This window comes from Falco cherrug, chromosome 1 (genome assembly GCF_023634085.1).
Source record: "Falco cherrug isolate bFalChe1 chromosome 1, bFalChe1.pri, whole genome shotgun sequence".
NCBI lineage: Eukaryota > Metazoa > Chordata > Aves > Falconiformes > Falconidae > Falco > Falco cherrug.
The window spans coordinates 44,771,958-44,792,588 of NC_073697.1; the positions used below are offsets into that span (position 1 = coordinate 44,771,958).

At 44.6% G+C, this 20,631-nt stretch overlaps 1 protein-coding gene across 13 annotated transcripts in view; it reads left to right on the plus strand.

Annotated features, from left to right (window-relative positions):
• The window catches only part of REEP1 (receptor accessory protein 1), a 70,511-nt gene that overhangs the window by 19,646 nt on the left and 30,234 nt on the right, over positions 1 to 20,631 (plus strand). For 9 of the 13 annotated variants that reach the window (XM_055710981.1, XM_055710992.1, XM_055710999.1 and 6 more), the window contains exons 2-5: positions 7,966 to 8,038; positions 11,109 to 11,185; positions 13,052 to 13,172; positions 14,799 to 14,912. In XM_055710981.1, the coding sequence (XP_055566956.1) occupies positions 7,966 to 8,038; positions 11,109 to 11,185; positions 13,052 to 13,172; positions 14,799 to 14,912 (385 nt within the window). The other 4 variants (XM_055711031.1, XM_055710986.1, XM_055710995.1 and 1 more) reach the window with 4 other exon arrangements.

The window sequence follows — 20,631 nt, forward strand, 5'->3', positions numbered from 1 at the left end:
TCCAAAACAATACTTGCAGCATGATCTTTGTAGTTTTGGATGAAAATAATGCAGAGTTTCTTTGTTGATATGCAATCCATATTTTGTACCTTTTTTAGCCTAGAAATTAGTTTGGTTAGGTTATACATCTCTTTCTGTTCTGTTTTGTATCACGAGCCTACCATAAATGTGTAGGCTAACTCACAATACAGATTTTTAGACCATCTGTCATCTCTGGATTATAATGTCAGTGCTTCTAAAAAAGCCTTTTTCCACATAAACATCCCCTCTCCAGAGTCAGGAAAAGCAGCCCTTCCTATCTAAAACATACCATTTACTTTTCAAATTGCCATTTATTTGGCTTGGAAAAAGACAGGGCTCTCAAAGCAGGAACTATACGGTCAGTGCTGGATAAGGGAAAACATCAGGGGCACACAGATGCTAAGCCCTGCGTTTTTGGAGCGGTAAAGTTGGGTGAAGATCTGACCCGGTCACATAGCACAGAATGTTTTCTTTTCTAAAAGGCATAGGTTTTATTTGCCTCAGTATCACGCTTTGATGAACTATTTCTTTTCCCCCGAAAGGGTCTGAATGAAGTGGTGGGCTGTGCCAGTACTGGGAGAAAGCTCAGTGCCGCGGACTGCTTTCTCCTGCGATCCTGCCGAGCCGAAGCAGGGAGCGGGGAGGAGCAGCGACAGGGAAATTGCCTCCAATGAGGCCCACGAAACACTATCTCTTGCAGGCAGCTGCTTGGAGCCTTGTGCATGTGCCAGGCGCAGCGTTCCTATCAACCCGCAGCTTTTTCACCCATGGCTCGGGGCCCCACACCAGCCCTACGCACTCTCCATGCAGACTATTCCTTTAGAACATTGCTTCAGGGGCAGACAATTTCCCCTTCCCTGCTCATCAGCAGCCCACCAACACTGGGCCAGGCAGCTCCACTGAAGGCACTGCAAGTAGAATGCACCAGCTTAGTAAGCCATCTACCTGCAGTAAATTTGCTTCCTAAAATAGCTGGAAAGCCGTGGGGTATTTTTATAGCAGCTACACAGGCCTTTTCTGTTCTGAAGGACTGTAAAGAAAACTGAGGCATTAGCTTGTCTGTAAACTGGTGCAACTCCACCTGAGTTTGAAGACATCCTGGAACAATAGCCCTGGGAAGGGTGAAGTACTGCTTAATCTTGGTTGGGCTTTAAATATGATCCTAAAGGGTGTCAGTGTAAATATCAACCCTGCGAGACCCTTGACCGCTGGTAGTATTAGTAGGAATATCAGGTTTTAGTAGTCATCATGTCCATTATCTTAACAATCCCAGTATTTTACAGAGTGTCTCCATCAGTAGTATTGTTACTTTAGTGCTTTTGTCTTCTGCCTGTAACAAGAAGCAGGGAAAATGAAATCGTATTTACTTTCTTTAGATAAGTCTGGATGTAGGATCTCAACGTGAGTAAATGTAATAGTTGTGTGATAGCTCCAGGCTGGCCAAGGCCTCTTCCCCCACCCATGCCCCTTGCTATGTCTCTTCACCTGTTTGTGCCTGGCCATCTTCCAGCTCCCATGTGAGGAATGCCCTGGCTGAGGAGGAGAAAATAAAAGGTGGTGTCAACTGTACAGGAGTATGTGCTGCTTTGGGAAGATCAAGACTGCTTAAATTAGAAGCATCAAGGACAGCCCTAGCTCTCGCTATTTCTGCTGGAAGGACAGTTGGGTGTCTACCCTGCAGTTACACCAAGAGGAGCAATTATTAGGTTTCATCAGCTGTTACGCTACATTAACCAAGACGAAGTTTGCAGTTTGCTTCTGTAGTAGCCTGGCTGAGAAATTAGAGGTGGATCTGGATGGAAGGCAAAACGTCTTTGTGTTAGACACTGAGTTCTTCTGGGCCTGCCTTCTCTTCCTTGGCACTGTGGGTGTGCAGGGTGCTTCGGAAGTGCTCATGAGGGCAACTTCTCAGCAGCTGAGAAGAGCTAAGCAGATCACCCACCGAGGAGGTGGGGAGGAATGTTTCCTAAAGCAGAAGCATGTGCTGGGTGACTGTTCAAGTGGAGCTTTACACCTTGTTAATACCTGTGGAGGTGGTGCATGACTGGCCAAGTGACAGGGGTGCAGCTGTGCAGTTGTCCTCAGCAGCATTGAACCGTCCCCATGAGGATGTTTGATTTGAGTTGCAAATGGAGTTTGAAATGAGCCTGATCTGTCTCAGGGGTGTCAGGGCCCGGTGCTTTCTTTGGGTGGATGTCTTTGTCACTGAGGCACCTTGCGCCTTTGGTATTCTCCAGGTGTATTGGAGTGTCAGGCTGGCATGGCCATGTATCAGTGTCTCCTGGGGCCCAGGGTGGGCATGGTGACAGCTATCACCCTGAAGGTGAACAGGGAAGTTCCTGACTGACCTGGAGCCACTGCGCAGGACCTATTCTGCTGCAAAATGACCACAAAGAATCTGCAGGAGCCATCTCCCAGGGAATATCAGCCTGGAGCCTCCTCTGCAGCTGTGGTGCTTCCTCCACTCCAGTCTCTTCTTGGATATCAGGCATTTGGCCTGTCAAGGGGCTGACATTGCACAATGTCAGAGAAAGGGTCACTGCTTATTTTCACATCCCCAGCTGTTGCATTTAAACTGAGAACCTTTGGTACAAAGACAGTGCCGTTTATTTTTAATCTGTGGCAGCCGTTTATTTTTAATCTGTGGCACTGTGAAAACATTAATTAGGACTGATGATAAGGAATGCAAACCTATTGGCACCCTTGGTTTCAGCAAGGAATGCTGGTGTGGTAACAGCTCAGCTGCTGCTCCATGCATAAGAAGCACACACTAGCCAGTGAACACATTGAGGAAAGAGGAAATATTTCAGTGATTCCTAAATGTGTCCACTCCTGTGTTTGAGCAGAAGTTTGCTATCTTGGCTGCTGTGCGTCGATGATATGGAAACATTAGTTATTTATGGGCAAAATAAGGGCTGTTCTATTTGTGTTGCGGTAGTGCAGTGTTCTAAATGTTTGGGCAGCCCAAACAGCGCTGGTGGCATGGTAACTAGATGAGCAAAACTTGGATGTCTTGGATTGTGAACAGCACTGTGATGGTGTATTCATAACAGTAGGTTACAGAAAATACCTGTGTGGTTAAAAATACTCAAGAACATGGATCTGCAGGCATTTCTGGAGGTAACCTGAGTCCTGGCCAGTAATCCTGAGAATTACTGAGAATCTGTCAATTTATTTCAGTGGCTGCTGTACAGAATGTGAGAGTTAATTTAGCAGGTAAATGGCTTTAGGACCAGGCGCCTCACAAGGAAAACACATTACCAAATCATCAGAACTCAAGATGTCATTTGGGCCCTCCCAGGTCCTGGTGGCAGCTCTGATGCTGATCCCCAGGCTATAACTTAGATACTATTAAGAGTATTGTCACATCTGGGTTAGCCTGTGCTCTCTGATGGTTAGATCACTGTGCCAGCAGATCTGGAGAAGAAATAGAGGATAAAATAGCCAGGGGTGGCTGTGGTTGTACTGGTAAGTGGAGACAGAAGGAGGTTTGGTGACAATGCGGCTGCTCCCCTCGAGTATGACAGAGATTGCTAAAGAGGAGCCAACAGTTCAGTTGCATTACTATTCCCCTGATAATCGGGAAACCCCACAACATGGGAAGTTTCATCCTTTCCTGTCTCATTTAGTGGTAAACTAGAATAATGAAAACCAAACCCAAAATCCTATATCATTTATATAAATAAATACAGTTAATTCCACAGATTAATTCTTGGTGATAAAGAGGGTTTCTGCCCTCCTTTTTGACTTTGTCCTCTTGAATCAGTTGAATATCCCCTTACACTATATCAGGAGTAGGAGCAAATACCTTCGGTCATTTGCCTTTGCTGCAAAAGAAACAATTGCAGCATTTACAATCGCTCTTAAGGATCTTCCCCGGTGTGTTTCCACATGCTTTCTTTGCCCTTCTCCTTTCCTCCTCTGCCTCCACTGTGTCCCTTTGACAAAGGATGACCGGAAGCGCATGTAGAGGTCCAGATTGGGGATTGCTGCTGCTGCTATGCCTAATAGGATTATAAGATTTTCAGCATTAATCCTTATCCTATTCTTTAGGCAGACTAACCTTTTACTTAGATTTTTGGCTTCTGTTGCACAATTAGTTGACTTCTCAATGATTTCTTTACAGCTGCTGTTGTGTCCTTTTTTCAAGGTGGTTGTAATTGATGTAGACCTCCAGCATGGAGCAATGTAAGGATTGTTAGACTGTTGTGGCTATTTGTTTAGTGCTGCAAGTGAGCTTTTCCAAACTCACTGATGAATCTCACTACTTCCTTGCCCTTCCCTGTACCCTGGGGGTACGTGTTTGTTTTAGCCCAGACTGTAGGAACACATCTCTGTCGCTTTTAAACATAGCAACTACTACATGAAGCTCTGGGAGGTTTGCTGATCAGGATGTCTGCTTCTGCTTTTGCACAGAGGGTGAGAGAGCCAAGGCTTTCCAGGGTACATAGCTCATTCAGAGGAGCTTTGAAAGATGGAAATGGGTGGGGAGAGTGGGTTGACTCTGTAGCCTAGTTTCATAAAGGAAATAAGGCTTAAGCAGTCTGTTTTTCCACTGCAGCCAACTTTTGGATCCGCAAAGTGATTGTGGCCAAAACAAATGGGTCAGAGAAGTCTCAAATATTAATTTTCTACAGTATTCATAAGAATTAGCTGCTGGATAGGAGATTGTATCATAGCAGTGTCTGCCAGGAGGTAAAAGCTGCAGTGTTAACTCTATAGGAAGGTCACTACTTTGGTTTGCCAGCTGGCAGGCACCAGCTAGGCAGTCAATGTGCGTACCACAGCAGTCATAGCGCATGTGGTTCCCAGGTCAGCTGGCCGTTGTGCGAGGGAGCCTGAGGGTCTGTGCTGCGATTCTGGGCATGTGTGAGGAAAGCTGAAGGTTCTGTGGTGTGGTTCACAGAACATCAGGTAGAACTGGAGTGTTGCAGAAGAAGATTAGAGAGATGAAGAGGAACTGGGGAATGACATGACTGGAATTTGTGTGGCTTGGGCTGCTACCTCTCAGACTGTCAGCTGTCAGGATAACTGTCAGGGCACAGCTTGTTTTACAGGCGATGGGCTGATACACAGTGAGTGAGCAAGAAGCACAGGAGCTCCAGGGTGTGGGAGAAGACATACAAGGAATGGCAGAGTCAGAAGCTGGTGGCACTACAGTTGTTAAAGTAGAGAAGGGACTGAGGTGGGATGTGGTAAAAGACCAAACCAACAGTAGTTAGGAGCAACATTGCTCAGACATGGAAAGCAGTAAGTTACTTCAGCTTGGTAGGGAAGGGAGGTGAGGGATGATGGGGCAGAGGCAGGGAAGAGAGGTTTAAACAGTGTTGTGTCTAGGTGTGGTAGAGACCACGCAAAGGAGGCTGGTAAGGAGACTTAGACAAGGAATGACTTAGTGGCTTGAGCAGAGGGACAATCAGTCAGCCTTGGTTTTGGGTATATTGTGTAGAAGGAGTGATTTGGCAGTAGTCTGAGCATGGGCATAAAGGAAGGCAGGAATCGATAATTTATATATTGAAGGAAGCTTGGATGAGGGGGAAGAGAGAAGTATTGTCTTCAGTGAGGGAGAGGAACTGAGGGAAGAGAGAGGGGATTGACATGTATGTTTTAATTAAATCAATTGTACTCAAGCCTGATCCAAAGCTCATTGAAGACAGTAACTTCAAGAGACTTGTTGGAACATGCCTATGTGCAGGTATTTGTCTTGAAAACTCTTAAGATGCTTTACAGAAATGCCTGAACATCTTTTGTCTTCCATTTGTAGGGTGTACCCAGAGGTTAAATGACTCCAAGCCACATAGTAAGCCACAGAAGTGGCAAGGCTGGGATCCAACATTCCTTAAAATAGTTTTCAGTCTGGTAAACCATAGCAGTAATAAATGTCCATATATGCATACAAGACAAATCAGTGAAACTCTCAGTCTCCAATTTAGGGAGAGCATATCACCTTATTAACTGTCCATGGCTCTGGATATGCAAAATTATTGTACAGTTTCCTTCCCTCACAGAAGTTTTTTTCAAATGTTTATTGTCTGCAACTAATTCTTTTCTAGTGATCCTGTAAATGCTTTGCTTCTTCAGGATCCAGTTACTTTCTGTTACCAGCACAAACTGAGGAAATGAATATCAATCATTCAGCGATTATTTGCAGGAAATAAAAGCGTGAGATAGCAGCTGGCCTGGGACAAGAAGGAAGGACAAAAATGCGGTATTTTTTATAAGCAGAACCAAAAATGCTGTTCATGTGCTCAGATGTTAGTTTCTGAATATTGTGGAGCTTTCTTGCTTTTGTGAGCTTTACTTTCCTTGGATTAGGTCCTGCTGCTATTGAATGCAGAGGGGATATTTGCTATTAGCTTCAGTGAGAATAAGATCAAGCTATTGTCTGTGTGTTCTTCCTTGCCTTAACTGGTGCTGCTGTTTGTTAAGACACTGCAAGGGACGAAAATGCATTTGGTTTCCCAGAATCTTTCTGAGCATTTGTCTGATCCTTGCATATAGCACAGCCCCTGTGGGTGAAATAAATTCAGAGCTGACTGTTTCCATCAAAGCTTTTTGAAGGCAGTGTGAAGCCTCTGTAAAATACTGAATCTCCTCAGTCAGTAGCTGCTTTTCTGAAGTCTGCATTGTGCTTCAGGTTTTGCTAAGCCATGCTACAGTAAGCATGATGAATAGCAGGTAAATTGTCTTTGGTCACTGCTTTGGAAATCAAGATGTGTGCTGGCTCACCCCATTCTTTCGCAAATACCTTCTTATGCTACGGGAAGTATGATGGTACACCATATCCCAGGGTGTTAATTTTTAATGTCTTATGCATGTAATGGACTCAACTGTAATTATGAGTCCCATGGCACACAATTGCTACTGGCAGGATGGAAAAGATGACTGCCAGTCCATATTGCTCTACAGTTAGGGACTGAAACATTGATCGTTTCCATTCCCAAGAGCAGCAGAAACAGCTGTATGAATTTAAAGCAAAAGCTTCAATGGAAAGACAAGTAGTTGCAAGCCATTAAACGTTTCCCTGCAATCTATTAAATTTAGACTTTGCAGCATCATCCTACCGCATTGAATAAAATTGACTGAAACCTGGGTAGGGTAAAGTGGTTTTGACAAGCCTATGCTTATGTCCAGAATAATTGAAATGAATAAGCAGTTAGGCAGTGAGGCAGAGAGGAGTTAGTATAAAAAATGCTCAACTTTTTTTCTCAGTAGTGCTATTTTTAACTTATGGATCTTTATTTATTTCTTGCATGAAATGTTGAAGCTGACAGCATCCTCTTCCAGGGGAAACTGTATGAAAGAACAGTAGAGCTGGGATTTTTAGGCCTGATCCTCTTGGCATATCTTGGTGGGCAAATTCCTCCTCCTTTGATGAGCTGAAATGACTTTACTAAACAGTGCAGGGCTCTTCCCTTTGGCAGATTTAATGTAGGATAAGGCCCCAGCATTCAAACTCTTGTACCAGTAGAACTTGGGTCCTGCTTTACCACCTGCTAGCGTTTCAGAATATTCAATAGATGTGGAAGGGGGTTTAGCTAAATGCTTCTCATTTTATGCTGCCTCTGAAAGCAATACTCCTATATCCCTGGTGTCACAGTAGATTGTTTTGAAATCAGATTTTTAATTTCCTTTTAAAAGTGTGGTGGCCTTTTTTGTTTTGTTTTGGTTTTGCATGTAACTCCTAAGGTACGACTATGGAAACCATTGCAAAAGGAAATTCAGCCTGAATCCCTGGTCTTCATTCATGTCACTGGCAATAGTATCTCTGAATTCAGTGATGCAAAATCACTCCTGTACTTAGTGCACTCAAGCTTAAATCAAATCCTAACACTTTTTACTAGTGCAAGAAACAGATTTAACAGACAGGAAAAAAAACCCACCAGAAATCTTTCTCTGTGACAGGAAATCAATTTAATCCATTCGTTGTTTGTTTTTTTCCAGGCTTATATTTGGCACTCTTTACCCCGCATATTATTCTTACAAAGCCGTGAAATCAAAGGACATCAAAGAATATGTGAGTAACGAGGTTTGTGGCTGTGCTGCAGGGTTTGTTTTCTAAGATTGCTGCTCACCACATTGTAAGGTGTTGCCTGTGTTCTGGGAAAGCTTGTAAACCAGTACAAGGGGAAGACCAGCCTGAAGGTGGACTGGCTGATTGCTAGGCACAAGTCTTAAATAAGGAGGCTTGGGTGTGTGCTTCTGGCTCCTCTGGTGAGTTGATGTGCTCTTTGACAAATGTATGCTTTTTCTCTGGTGGTACGAACTATATACAGCCAACTTAAAAGGTGTTTGGCATCTAGAGCTTTGTGTGTTTTCCTTTGTTTCTGAAGAGCAGCATAAATCAAAGCCTTTCCAAAAAGCCTTGAAGCTGTAGCTGCTCATTCAAAACAAGGATCAGAGGAGGCAACTTGAAGCACAGATGACTGAATCTTCAGACAGAAACATCCTTCCTTGTGGAGCAACCTGTTTACAGACAGTTCTGGCAACTGGGTTTTCTGTCTTGTCCTTTTGCTGAAAAATCTTCCCTGGGCTGCAGTTTCTAAATGCATATGGGACCATCAGGGAAAGTGAAATGTGTGAGAATCAAAACCTCTTGGATGCTATTGGTGTCTTGTAGGATTTGTAGTGCCTTTCACAACCTGAGCTCTGTTAACTTCACTGAACCTGGCTCAGCCTCCAGATTTTGACCTTTCAATCCTCTCAAGATCCCAGGGATAACAAGTCCATTTTCTCCTCTGGGTAACAGCATAGATGGCTATCCCATTAAGTCCTTAGTGCAAGCTCAAACTGGGACCCACTGTGGCTGCTGAGATTTTTTTTCTTTCTCTCAGTCCCCTCCTTCAGATAATGGTTTTGGATATGCTGAGAATCTTAAGCATTACAGAACACATCAGATACTTAAGGCAAAATGTCCTTGCAGGCCTTGCACAGCTGTGCTTCTCAAAGTTTGTACACCCTTTGCTTGGAAATGCTGAAGACATATGCTAGCATCCCCAATCAGTGTCTGCCACTGATACTTAATGTTTCCATAGTCTGTTTTTGGAAAGTATTTTGTTGAAGGGTCCAGTTCCTGTTGGAAATTCAATTGCAAAAGAGGAACTTGTATCAGACATGTGGAGTCATGACCCAAATGTGAGAACAGCTGATCTAAGACCTGGTTTGAGCTTAGAATTGTTTTTCAGTTTAACACACCAGTTGTGGCAGTGCGTCCATTAAGGTCTGATTGAAAAAAAAAATAGTAGTAATTTACCCTGACACAATACAAACTTTCATTTATTAGTCAAAACTTTTATCACTGTAGTTTACTTTTATTCCGCTTGGTAATAGTAATTTGGATAAATGGTGTTTTAAGCTGATCCAAGCCCACCCACAGCAGATCTTGGTGTGTGTTTTAAAGTTTTGCTGGCAGTAATGTCTGAGAACTGTGCTGGCAGTGAGGCTTTGAGGGAGTTGCAGTTATGTAAAAAGTCTGGCAGAAGCTGCCCTGGGAAGATACTGCTCTCAGGCATTTGGCAGTGCCATTCTACTGCTATAACACTAAATATGAATATACATGTAAATCCCAGGAGAGCAGTTATATAGCTGAGTGACAGGTGCTCAGGGAATAATTTCAGTACCTGCAGGGAGATGGAGGGAAACTACAGGTACTGTCCCCACTGTGTTGGGGCCGTTTCAGAGCTGGTGAGATCCACATTTATTGCCACCTCCATCCTCCCTTCCCCAGAGCAGTACCTGGTGTAGGTATCCCTCTAGTACTGCCTTCTTTCCAGCCTTCCTTCACTCTGTTGCAATTATCCTAACCTTAGGTAACACAGTCCAATTCTCTTAATTCATGGATTTTCATGTATTTTACTTCCTTAAGCTTTCTAACATTCCAGCAAAGTTGCTAAGGGATCTCCATTTTTAAATATAGCTGATCAGACAACAATTTTCAGTTAAATTAACAACTTTTGTCTTACCATCTCCTTTCCTTTGGAAAGACAGATTCTTAAAGCTGTTTGTTCTTTAAGTTTTACAATTTTGCAATGGGGAAAAAAAATATTGAGGGGGAATAAAAGGTTTCTCTCTCATCTCCAGTGTTTGGATATTATTCCTCACATCATCTCTGCGGTGACAGTGCTGCAGAAGAGGCGCACCACATCACTTGATAAAAATCACTGGAAGTGCTGATGGCATATAACAAATACACTGTTCCTTTGCAGCCCAAGAAGAACTGATACTGCGTACATCAGAACAGTTTATCTGTGCTTTTTAATGCCATTTAGTGCTCAGTGACAAAAATCCCCAGATTCCTGAAATACTCAAGATACTATAGTTTCCCTGACCAAGTCACAGGGCCCAAAGACTTTTCTGACCGCAAAGGAGATGGTCCATAAATCACCGACCAAACAGTCCACCCACTATATCTGAACACAGTGACAGCACAGCACGTGCTTTCACTACCAATGTGAAGTAAAATACTCTCACCTAAGGCCCAGGTAAGGGATTTAAGCTAATGCACTTGCCCTTGTCACTGCAATATGTTCAGGGTGTGGATGTGAGGAGGCACCACCACTCAAGTGATGCACACTAATTCAATAATTTGTGCTGAGTTGATTGTGCTCCTGAGCCCTGAGTCATGGGATGGGCAGTTACCTCTTTATCTCTTCCTGGCTAGTTTCCCCTGCCTGTAAATATTATGTAATTACATTTTGCCTTAACTGAAGTTTTGCCAACACCCTAGTATTAACCTTTGCTATTAAGATGAGCCAAGTGATATTTTTAATGCCCTGTGATAGGGCTGTGGTCCTCCGCTGGCTGGTGGAGCTTCCTCTGTAAGGACAGAGTCAGGCTGCTTCTCTTTTCATGAGACCAGTCCTAAAGGCCACAATCTTCCTTCCCAAGGGTGTCTGTGGAAATCTGATGTGTTACGTGCTGAGGTGGGAGGAGCTCTGGCATCTTCAAATCCACAGTAATTGTTAAATACACAGAGGGGAGGGGAAGAACCTTTTTTTCTGTGAAAATTATTCTGTGCATTTGTGCCTCTAAGAGATAGTTTGAGGCTCTTGTGGACAAATGAACCAGCTACTGTTTTTGATTACCAGGTCAAATGGATGATGTACTGGATCATATTTGCGCTCTTCACGACAGCAGAGACTTTCACGGATATCTTTCTTTGCTGGTGAGCACCAGATGGGAGAGGATCTTCGGCATGAGATGGAAAGAAAATAGAAATGTTTACAAGGGGAAAAAAGGGACACAAAGTTGCACTGCCACCTAAACATGGGGTTAGCAGCTTCAGGTACATAGAGGTGTTTTGTCTGGAGGAGCCATGCTTCCTTTCTCAGTGCTGTCATAGGAAAAGCAAGAAAGAAGATGGAACTGCTCAGTGGTATCTCATTAGTGAAGAAATCATTACAGGAGTCTCAGTCCCCTGCCTGTCAGAGAGAAGCACAGCTGATTGCCAAGTTGGATGCTTGCAGAGATCATCACATAGACAACAGCAGCTTTAACTACAGGCATAGTTCTAGATTTGCTAGCTGTGTCCTACAGTAAATACACAGACTAGGGATCAGGCAGCAGCAGCCCTGCAGCACAGGACTTTGTAAGTTGCTGTGTGTGTGGTTGTTCCTGGGATGTTTTGCCAGGTCCGTTCCTGGTTAGGTTGGGTTTACAGTATGATGGAGGACAGTGATAGTCCATACTGATGTGGGCTTTCTGATGTCAGTGGAAGGATTCCTGGTGATGTCTGTCAGGTCGACAACACATAAATGCCCGGTTATCAGATTCAGTTCCTTAAATACGGATGCTCAAGTTTGGAAATGTTTGTTGCTTGGTTGCCCTTTTTAGTAAGGCCTTTCTAGGGGAAACCAGTGAGATCAGTAGACTTCACAATGAAAATCTAACTGTAGTGCATGGCCCTCACCTAAAGCCTGTTCCTGCATAGCACTGCATTCCTCTAGTGAGTCCTCCAAACAAAGAGGATTTGGGAGTACTTGGCAACATGTCAGATCTGTTGGAAAGGAGATAAAAGATGTTACTGTCTCTCTATCTAATTTGGATGCGGATCTGTCTCCACTGTGTTCATCTGGAGCTTTGGGTTTTTTTGGAGAATGTATTATGTGGGCCTCTCGGTGTCCAGCCTATGAAATCAAATATGTTCTAGAGATCCTCAGTGAGGTGGAAGACCAACCTGGAAAATCCATCTCAGAGTCGAGCATTGCAGAGGCCCATTAGGTCAGACCTGGACACTGTATGGCCCAGTTGGCTTGGTGACAGTTCTGTGCTAGTACAGCAGGAGTCTGTCTGAGTCCAGCTGGGCTGGTGCACAGCTATCACAGGGTCTCTGCACTGCTCTTGCTTGCCCCTGCCTATAAAAGGTACTGGTTTGTCACACTGCTGGCAGCAACATGTCTGACCATATGAGGATGCTGCTGGCTGGCCAGCCTTGAGCTCTAGGCTTTGTCCTCCAGAAAAGAGTCAGGATAATCTAATCTCAAGAAGTCCCTGGCTTGTTACAGCTAAAGCATGTCCTGTTCTTAGTTAAGTCCACTGCATATTTTGCAGTGCTACCTGAAAGCCCCAGTATGACTCTGCACCTTTATGATACATGTTGCTTGGACAAAAGCTTCTTAAATTTCAGTTTCAGTCAGGTAAGTGTTATCTTAAAAGCAGAAAGGCAGAGAGATGAAAAGTGCATAAATATATCAATGACATATTGGTTTGCTGGTTTGCTCTTTGCTCCCTCATAGTGACTGAGGACGCTATGAATACAGCACCTGTGCTATTTGCATATAGAAAGCTCCTTTTATCACACAGCAGTCTCTTCCAGACCATTAAATAATGGCCCTGATACCCAAGTAAAGATTTACCTGCATGCCTAGTTGAGATGTATGCAAAGGTGAGTGGATGTGTTTTGGTCTTGGGATTCTTTAGTAAGCAAAAGCTACCCTAAGCTAGACCAGCCAGTTCCTTCCCATGCTGAGCATCTCTAATTAAGGGCAGTGGTTAAATTGGGGGCAGACATTAACAGCTTTTTTTCTTCTAGGTTTCCATTCTACTATGAACTCAAAATAGCTTTTGTAGCTTGGCTGCTGTCTCCATACACAAAAGGTTCCAGCCTCCTGTACAGGAAATTTGTTCATCCAACACTGTCTTCAAAAGAAAAGGTAATCACAGGTGCCCAGGTCCTCTCTGGGTGGAGCAGATCTAGAGTGTGTTTATTCCAGTCTTTGTATCACTCATTTTCATTGAAGGACTGGGAGCTGCCGATTCTTGTCCTCTGTCATTTTATCATCTCCTTTTGGCTGGTGTTTTCGTTCTTTGTAGTTGTTGTGTTTTTAAATACTGGCCATCTGTTCAGCACACTCACACATATTAACTCATCTTTGTGCACTTGGGAAGTTGGGAGGGAGTGGGATAAAAATACCTCCTAAGCTGCTTTGCATGTACTGGCTGAATATACCTGGAGTGCGATGTTGTGACTGGATATAACAAATAGAGAAACAGGCGCTGGCAGCCAGGGCTCCTTAACTTTGTTCCCAGCTCTGCCTAAAACACTGTACAGCAATGAGACAGAAACAGTCCAGCCAGTCTATAAAATGGGCTTAGCAAGCACTTGCCTGCCTGGGAGATGTATAGCATGCTAAGTAAGGCATGTAGCATGTTAGGTCCTGGGTTAAGAAATGTTTTGCTGAAATTAATGCTAATTTTGGGGCGGGGTTCATTACAGCTTGGATCATTTGCCTGCCTAGAAGATTCCTGTGGCTGTGAATGAGACATTGTTAGGCAGATCCATTTGGTTCATGTGAATACATGGGCCAAGAATAGCTATTGGTCATATATCAACATGCAGACTACTAAGAAACGAATAATTGTTTCCTACATTGGCAACTATGGAAATGTAAGATCTCTGTTTGGCCACAGGCAGTGCATGAACAGTTGTATCTCAGTCCTGTCCAAGAAGGACTGTAGGGATCAATCCCCTGTCTCTCTGCTTCCTGGGAACTTCTGCTTATGCTTCTCACAAGTAGTACTCATGCATTTTGGGTTGCCACCTCTTACCTGCTTGGAATAAGAAGGGAATCGCTGAACAGCCTCCAGTCCCTACTAACCCAGAACATCCAGTAGCTGAGTACTAGAAGTCATTGTCATCCATTATCATCCAGACCCATGTGTCTTGAGGGAGGGCAGGGTGAGGGCAGGTACTTTCATAACTATTTCACTGTATATTGAGCGGCATCAAAGTCCAGAAGCTCTGGACCTACCAGTTCCATAGGCATGTTGAAGGTGGCCCCTGCAGTGATGTGCAAGAGAGATCTCAGATACTTCTGAGACCAGCAGTCCTGGATGCAGGGCAGTACAGCTCCAGCTGCCTGGTGTCGTAATATGATTCTTTTTAACAATGGGGCAATCTATTTGTCTTTAGACTCCGCACATTGCAAATGGCTCCTGGTCCATTCTGCCCAGGTGGATCTATCTGTCTTGCTTCCAGGACCTATTGGTGGTGGTTGCACTATGCAAGTGTATCTGAACTTCGGGTCCCAATCTTCCATTCACAGTATAAAGGGTTCCCAAAGCCTGCAACGGGAATTACTGTTCCCCTGCAAACCTTTCCTCTTTGCAAACATTGGCTGTGAACTTCTCTCCAGCTGAGGTGGAGGAAATGGAGGATATCTATCTACCTCCATGAAAGGTGACCTGGCCGTGCCGAGAATCTGAGGCTAGGAACACTCTGAACTTCTTGTGTTGTGTTTTTTGTTTGTGTGTGTTTGTTTTGTTGTCTGCTGTGACAGGAGATCGATGACTGCCTCGTCCAGGCAAAAGACCGGAGCTATGATGCCCTTGTGCACTTTGGGAAGCGGGGGCTGAACGTCGCAGCCACGGCAGCCGTCATGGCAGCTTCAAAGGTAAAGGTGCGGGTCAGGATTAGCATCTTATCTTCATCCATTGCCAACAGCAGCTACAGTGAGGAGGGGGAGAGATGGTGAGGGTAGGGATTCTCACGGTGATTTTGATCACGCCTCCCAATTTCCCATTCACCAGCCACACAGGTGCCTCTTGGGATGAAGACAGGAAGTGTGGTGCCTAGTGAACCTATAGGAGGTTGGAAATACAGGGTTAAGGCTGGGATCTGCTTCAGGTCTCTATTGAATTTTGTGTTTTCCATCAGTAGCATTAGCAATTCTTTCATCACAGCCTGTGCTCCTCATTTTCACTGTCAAAATAGGAGCATACTTCCATGAAAGATGCTGATGTTAGGTGAACAAGTTAACACCCTAGCAGGGAAATTTTTATTTTTTTTGGTCAGCACCTTCTGCAGTGAAGGGAAAAGCCATCTGCACCCCATTTTTTTCATTTGTTATGCTGAGTTGTTGAGAAGTCTGGAGGATCTAGTGACTTACAGTTTGGGTACAGACAGAAAACAGATGTGATTTGAAGCTCATGAAGGCTAAAAGGTTGTCTGCAAGGCTTACGCATGACATATCTGGTGTATAACTCTTTGGTGACATATTTATGTAAGAGTGAATGGGAAGTGGCAATAGTCACTTCTGGAGAATGAGTAGACACTGGTTGAATGGTCTTACTTGAGGAGGTGTATCCTGTATTCTGTTCCTGGCTTAGAGCCAAAATCAGAAAATAGCTGTTATCTCTGTTTCTTTGTTTGTGTAAAAGCTGCAAGGACTTGATAACTGCATTTTGTGGTCCTCCTCTCTGGTGGTGGATTATCATGGCTCAGGGTAGATGTGTGCAGTGACTATCCCCTTGTGTTTTGGGGGCAAGGCTTGTACAAAAGATACGACTTTCATGCAGTCAGATACAATGCTTCTTGCAAAAGGATAGTAGAAACATATGGGTAAGGTAGGTACTGGTATTAGGAAAAGCATGTGAATGGGAGTTGGAGGAAATTATTTTCCTTTGTGAAATGGTTTTCATATGACCTAAGGCACATCATTTTAGTATGTCTTGGCCTTACCTTCTGTAAAAATGCATAATACATCCTTAGGAGGCCAAATACCATAAAGTCTGTAAAGCATGTTGAATACATGGTGTTATAGAAGTGGAGAGCCCCTGGGGTGTGCCATGCACATGTAGGATCACAAGAATATGTAAAAGCTATATCCCATTCCAAAGAAAAACCAAAAATTGCCTTCCTTTTCCCTGCCAAGCATGGTGCAGGCTGTCAGGCCTGGCTTAGTTCTTCTAACTGTTCTTCAGGGGGGAGGCTCTGCTAACCCAGGCACTGCTAGCTAATCCAGACCTGCACTGAAGCCTGGGATAAATGTGGAGCTAAGGCAAAGCTGTTTATTATATGCCCAACAAAACAACATTCGTATGGCACCTCCATGGCACTTAACACTTTCGCTGCTGCTGTGTAAACCTGAAGAAGTCACACCATAGACATAAATAGGCTCTGGGAGTGCCTGTTTTGCAGCACTGCCTTTGCTCTGAGCCCCTCCTTACAAGGTGCTGCAGACTCTGTGCTAGAGCCCTTTTTAGGACACAGTGAGAAACTATGTGTGAATCCCAAAGGAACTCTAGTTCCTGTTTGGGTAGCTCCTGAGTATGAGAAGCTCAACAGTAGCCCAGATGCACAGTGCCAACCTGTTCATCTCAGGACTGTAACTGTGTCTTCATTAGCTCTTCAACGTGAATGAGCAGTCAGTACCACAGTTTTTCTTCCCACTGTTACGCTTTTCTCTTGTTTTTCTTAAGAATCTCACTGTCTTGAAATGTGGCTCTAGTGGCAATGGGAAGCTGGGTAGAAGGGAGAAAAGTCTCCGGAGTACAAGGAAGCTATTGTTTTGCATGAGTTAATGAAGCTCCCCATTCAGTGGTGGAAAAAAGAAACACTGTGACTTGTGTGGTATTGTTGTATGGCACATCTGCCAGCCTAATTTGAGAGAAAACAGTTAAGATACTGTAGCCTGTGAATGGACCAGAAGAGTCTTTCCTGCACACTACTTCAGGGAGGGGAATGATCTGTTGATAAGACTGAGAGGTTGTTGATGGATGGATGGATTGATTGATTTTTAGAGCAAAGCAAGGACTTTCATGTCTTTGCTTCAGCCTTGACATTTAAATTACTCTGAATATGTGAGGAAAAATAGGCCTCTTGGCTTCCTTCGGCACTTCAGTACGTGGCCTCCAGCAAGTTCCTGGCTTCTGTATGCCTCAGGGTGCAGATCCAAGAGACAGGGTGAGCTGATCTAACAGCTTTCCTCCAGAATGGGATAATGCTCCTGCTCCCAGTGAGTTACTGTGCACCAGCTCTTTGGACCTCCGCAGGTTATCTCTGATTTATCAGAAAGCTAATCCAGAAAGAGAAAGAAAGGGAATACTGTTTTTTGAGATCACAAATGTGTCTCGAGTACCTGAGCCAGCACAAGGGAAGGGATGAAACTGCATTATGAGGAGTATGACCAGAGGGGAGGAAAGCAAGATCATCCCTTCTTGGTTGTGGGAAGCAGATTAGCTTTGCTGCTTATGGAACCACACCTTAATACATTTACTCTTCATGGTATAATAGTCAAGAATGGTTAAAGCAGCTTCTGTCCCTTGCCTTTCTCACACTGAAATTGTTGTCTTTCGGGCAGGGGGAGCTGAATGGCTGTGATTTACAGCCTGATGTGTTGAAGTACAGAAGTGCTGACCTGGGGTTCCTCAGGTACTCAGGATGTGAGATGTGAGTGGTCGGGTGTGGATGTGTCTCCTTTTAGCTGTTCCTGCTGCTATGAAAAGAGAGGAGTGATACAAGCAGGTATGGGTGGTAACGGCTTTCTCTTGCCTGAAAACAGGTTTTCAGCTGCTCTTAAATGTATGTCAATGCCCTTAATTGCTCACTTGAGAAGGAGGTATAACAGAGCTAGATTATTCTGCATGAGAGAAGTTTAAATGGCAAATTATCTGGAAAACACTTTGAGGAGACAGATGCCACACAAGACTGCAGTGCTGTCCTTCAGGGGAAGTTTCCAGGGGGAGAGGAAAGAGCATACTATTTCTAAGGCTTATACTGGCTTTCCCAATGCCAAGGTTTAAGGGTATCCAGCTACCCTGTGATAAGTGTTGAGTGTTGATGGGTTAGTGAGCCCTGAACAGGTTCATTGGGTTTCAGCCTTTAAATGGAACATGTTAGAATTGGAACTTATAGAGATGACCATCTATTCAGAAGCACTGAGCTCCTGCAGCTGCCACAGAAAATGTGTCTTTTAGCAGCAAGTCAGTGTGAGGATCTGTTTTATTTCCTGCTTTGCTTGGATTAATGGGTGAGAAAAAGATACTTTTGTTATTAAGAAATGGACCCTCAGGCTTTGCAGATCAGTATCTTCTAGTAGCAAATACAGATTGAGCTGCTGGGCTGAAAGTGTACTCTGTACAGACCTGTTTTCAGCAAATTAGCTTAAATCCAAAGGCTCCTGTACTTGGAGACATGTCTTCCACTGTGCATAGCTGTCTTCTTCCTCTCTGAGCTGTGGTAACTGATCCTGTGTACCCACAGGATCCATCATGTTCTTTTGTCTTTCATGTTAACATCTTTGGGTAAAGCCCATCTCTTTGTTCTTTTTATCTGTTATCTTTTTTTTTTTTTTTTAAATCCATCACCTTTTTATTTATGCAGCACAATGCAGCTGGCTGATTACATTTGTGTGTAACAGGCTGCTGCTTACATGTTTGCCACATGCTGAGGTGATGCAAGCTGTGCAGAGCCACGCCTTCCTTATCTCTGATCCTCTGGCCCTTTCCCCTTTCTATCTTAAGCAGCGTACAGTTTTAGTTAGCCAACTGCAGGCTTGTCTGCCTTCCCCTTCCTCCTGCTCCCTTCCCCTGCTCTGTTTTGTTTTGAAGCCACAGTTGTGCTAACACTGGCACAAACCTGTGCCAATTCATTTTACAGGCTGAGGAGCTGTCAGTGTCCCAAGTACCCTGAGTCTGCCCAGCTGGCTCGCTTGGGTGTTTTCTCTCTCCACAGAGTCTATTTTTGAAGCTCTAAGCAGACAGAGCATTGGAGATCTGCTCTTATTACCCGTACTAGGTGCTCAACACAGATCTTTTCCCTGCCACCAGCAGCCTGCATCCCCACCAAGGAGCATAATCTCATTTGGGACTCTGTAATCCTGTCCTCATTGCTTGGTCATTCTGTCACATGCTGTGACTTCAAGTAGATCAGTCCTAAGTGGCAGGATTAGATGACCGAGCAGTAAATCCTGCTGCTTTTTGTGTGTTTTCAGTTAGTTCCAACTAGTTCAGCCATTCCTGTTCCCAAAGAGCCCTGGGCACTGACCACCACCTTCTTTCCAGCTCACCTCGAGGGAGAAGAGAGGCAGAAAAGAGCCTGCTTTTGGGTCACAGCAGAAGGGAAGAAGCAGCAAGGCTGTTACAGCCCCAGTAGTGGGGCAGGTGCAAGACCTTGGCCAGGCAATGGAGCTGACAGATGGAGGCCTGGACATAAGTGGGCTTTTCCTTGGCACCAGTCAGCTTTTCCAATGTAAGCGGCTGGGACACTTATGTGGCTGCAGTGAGGAGGGGTACCAATGGCTAGGAGGCAGCACCAGCCTTCTCCAGCACACTCATATGTACTCCCTTGCTGTCACCATGCTCCCAGCACTTTTTCATGCTCTGTCTGTCACCCTGAGGCTCCTACCACTTGCTGCCTTGCCCTGTCCCCAATCCCTAACTCTTCTCCCTGCTTGCCTTCTCAAGATGCTGCCCAGCCCTGCCATTGCCTCCTCTGTCTCTATGACCTGCCCATCATCAGGGTTTCCCAGATCCTGTTTGCATGTATCCTTATTCCTCACCCTGAACAAACCAATTCTGCCAAACAGGCCAACATCTTTCCCTACCCTCAAGACAAATCCTGCTCCCAACCACTTACCCATTCCGGAGCTGCAGCCTCAACTTTGTTCTTCAAAGGAGAGCTGCAGAAAACATCTCACAGCCAACAGATCATCATAACCCAGAGGTTTCTGATAACGTACCTTCCTCTGTCCTTCTACGCTCCCGTCTGTAGGGCACGGACTATTTGCACAGCAGCTGGTGCTATGGCCCATTGCGTGCCCCTTGGTACAGCCTGCCTTTAAGAAGGGGAGTGGGGCACAGCGTGTTGCTGGCAGTGGGTGCAGTGTCTTGGCAGGAGATGATAAATGAGGTGGAGGGAGCAGGCATGCATGATTGGTGTTGATGAAAAGCCTGTTTGTGCCTAATAAGTCTGAGAAACAGTCCAGGAGCCTTTCATGCATGGAGAAACATGGCTTGCGGTGCTGCCAGAGCTAGCAATCACTCTGGTTATCGGTTAAAAGGACCAGGCATGCAGACAAAGTCAGGAGGGTTTCAGTATGTGCATCCACCTCTAACTCTCAGGAGTGCAGTGTCAGCAGTTTCCAAACTGCTTTAGCTTGCCACCACCAGTCTGGTCTGGCATTGTCACTTCCATTTTCACCTTTGGTCTCACCCATCCCCTAGGGGGTTGCAGCTCCCCTACTTGAGGGTCCCTTAGCGCAATAAATGTATTGGGAAGTTTCCCAGTGCATTTGCTCATTTTTAAAGCCAGGCACTTGAAGGGAAGTGCTAGTGATGATTTAGATTTTATCCTCTGTAATCAAACAGCATCTTTTCATTTATTTCTAGTAT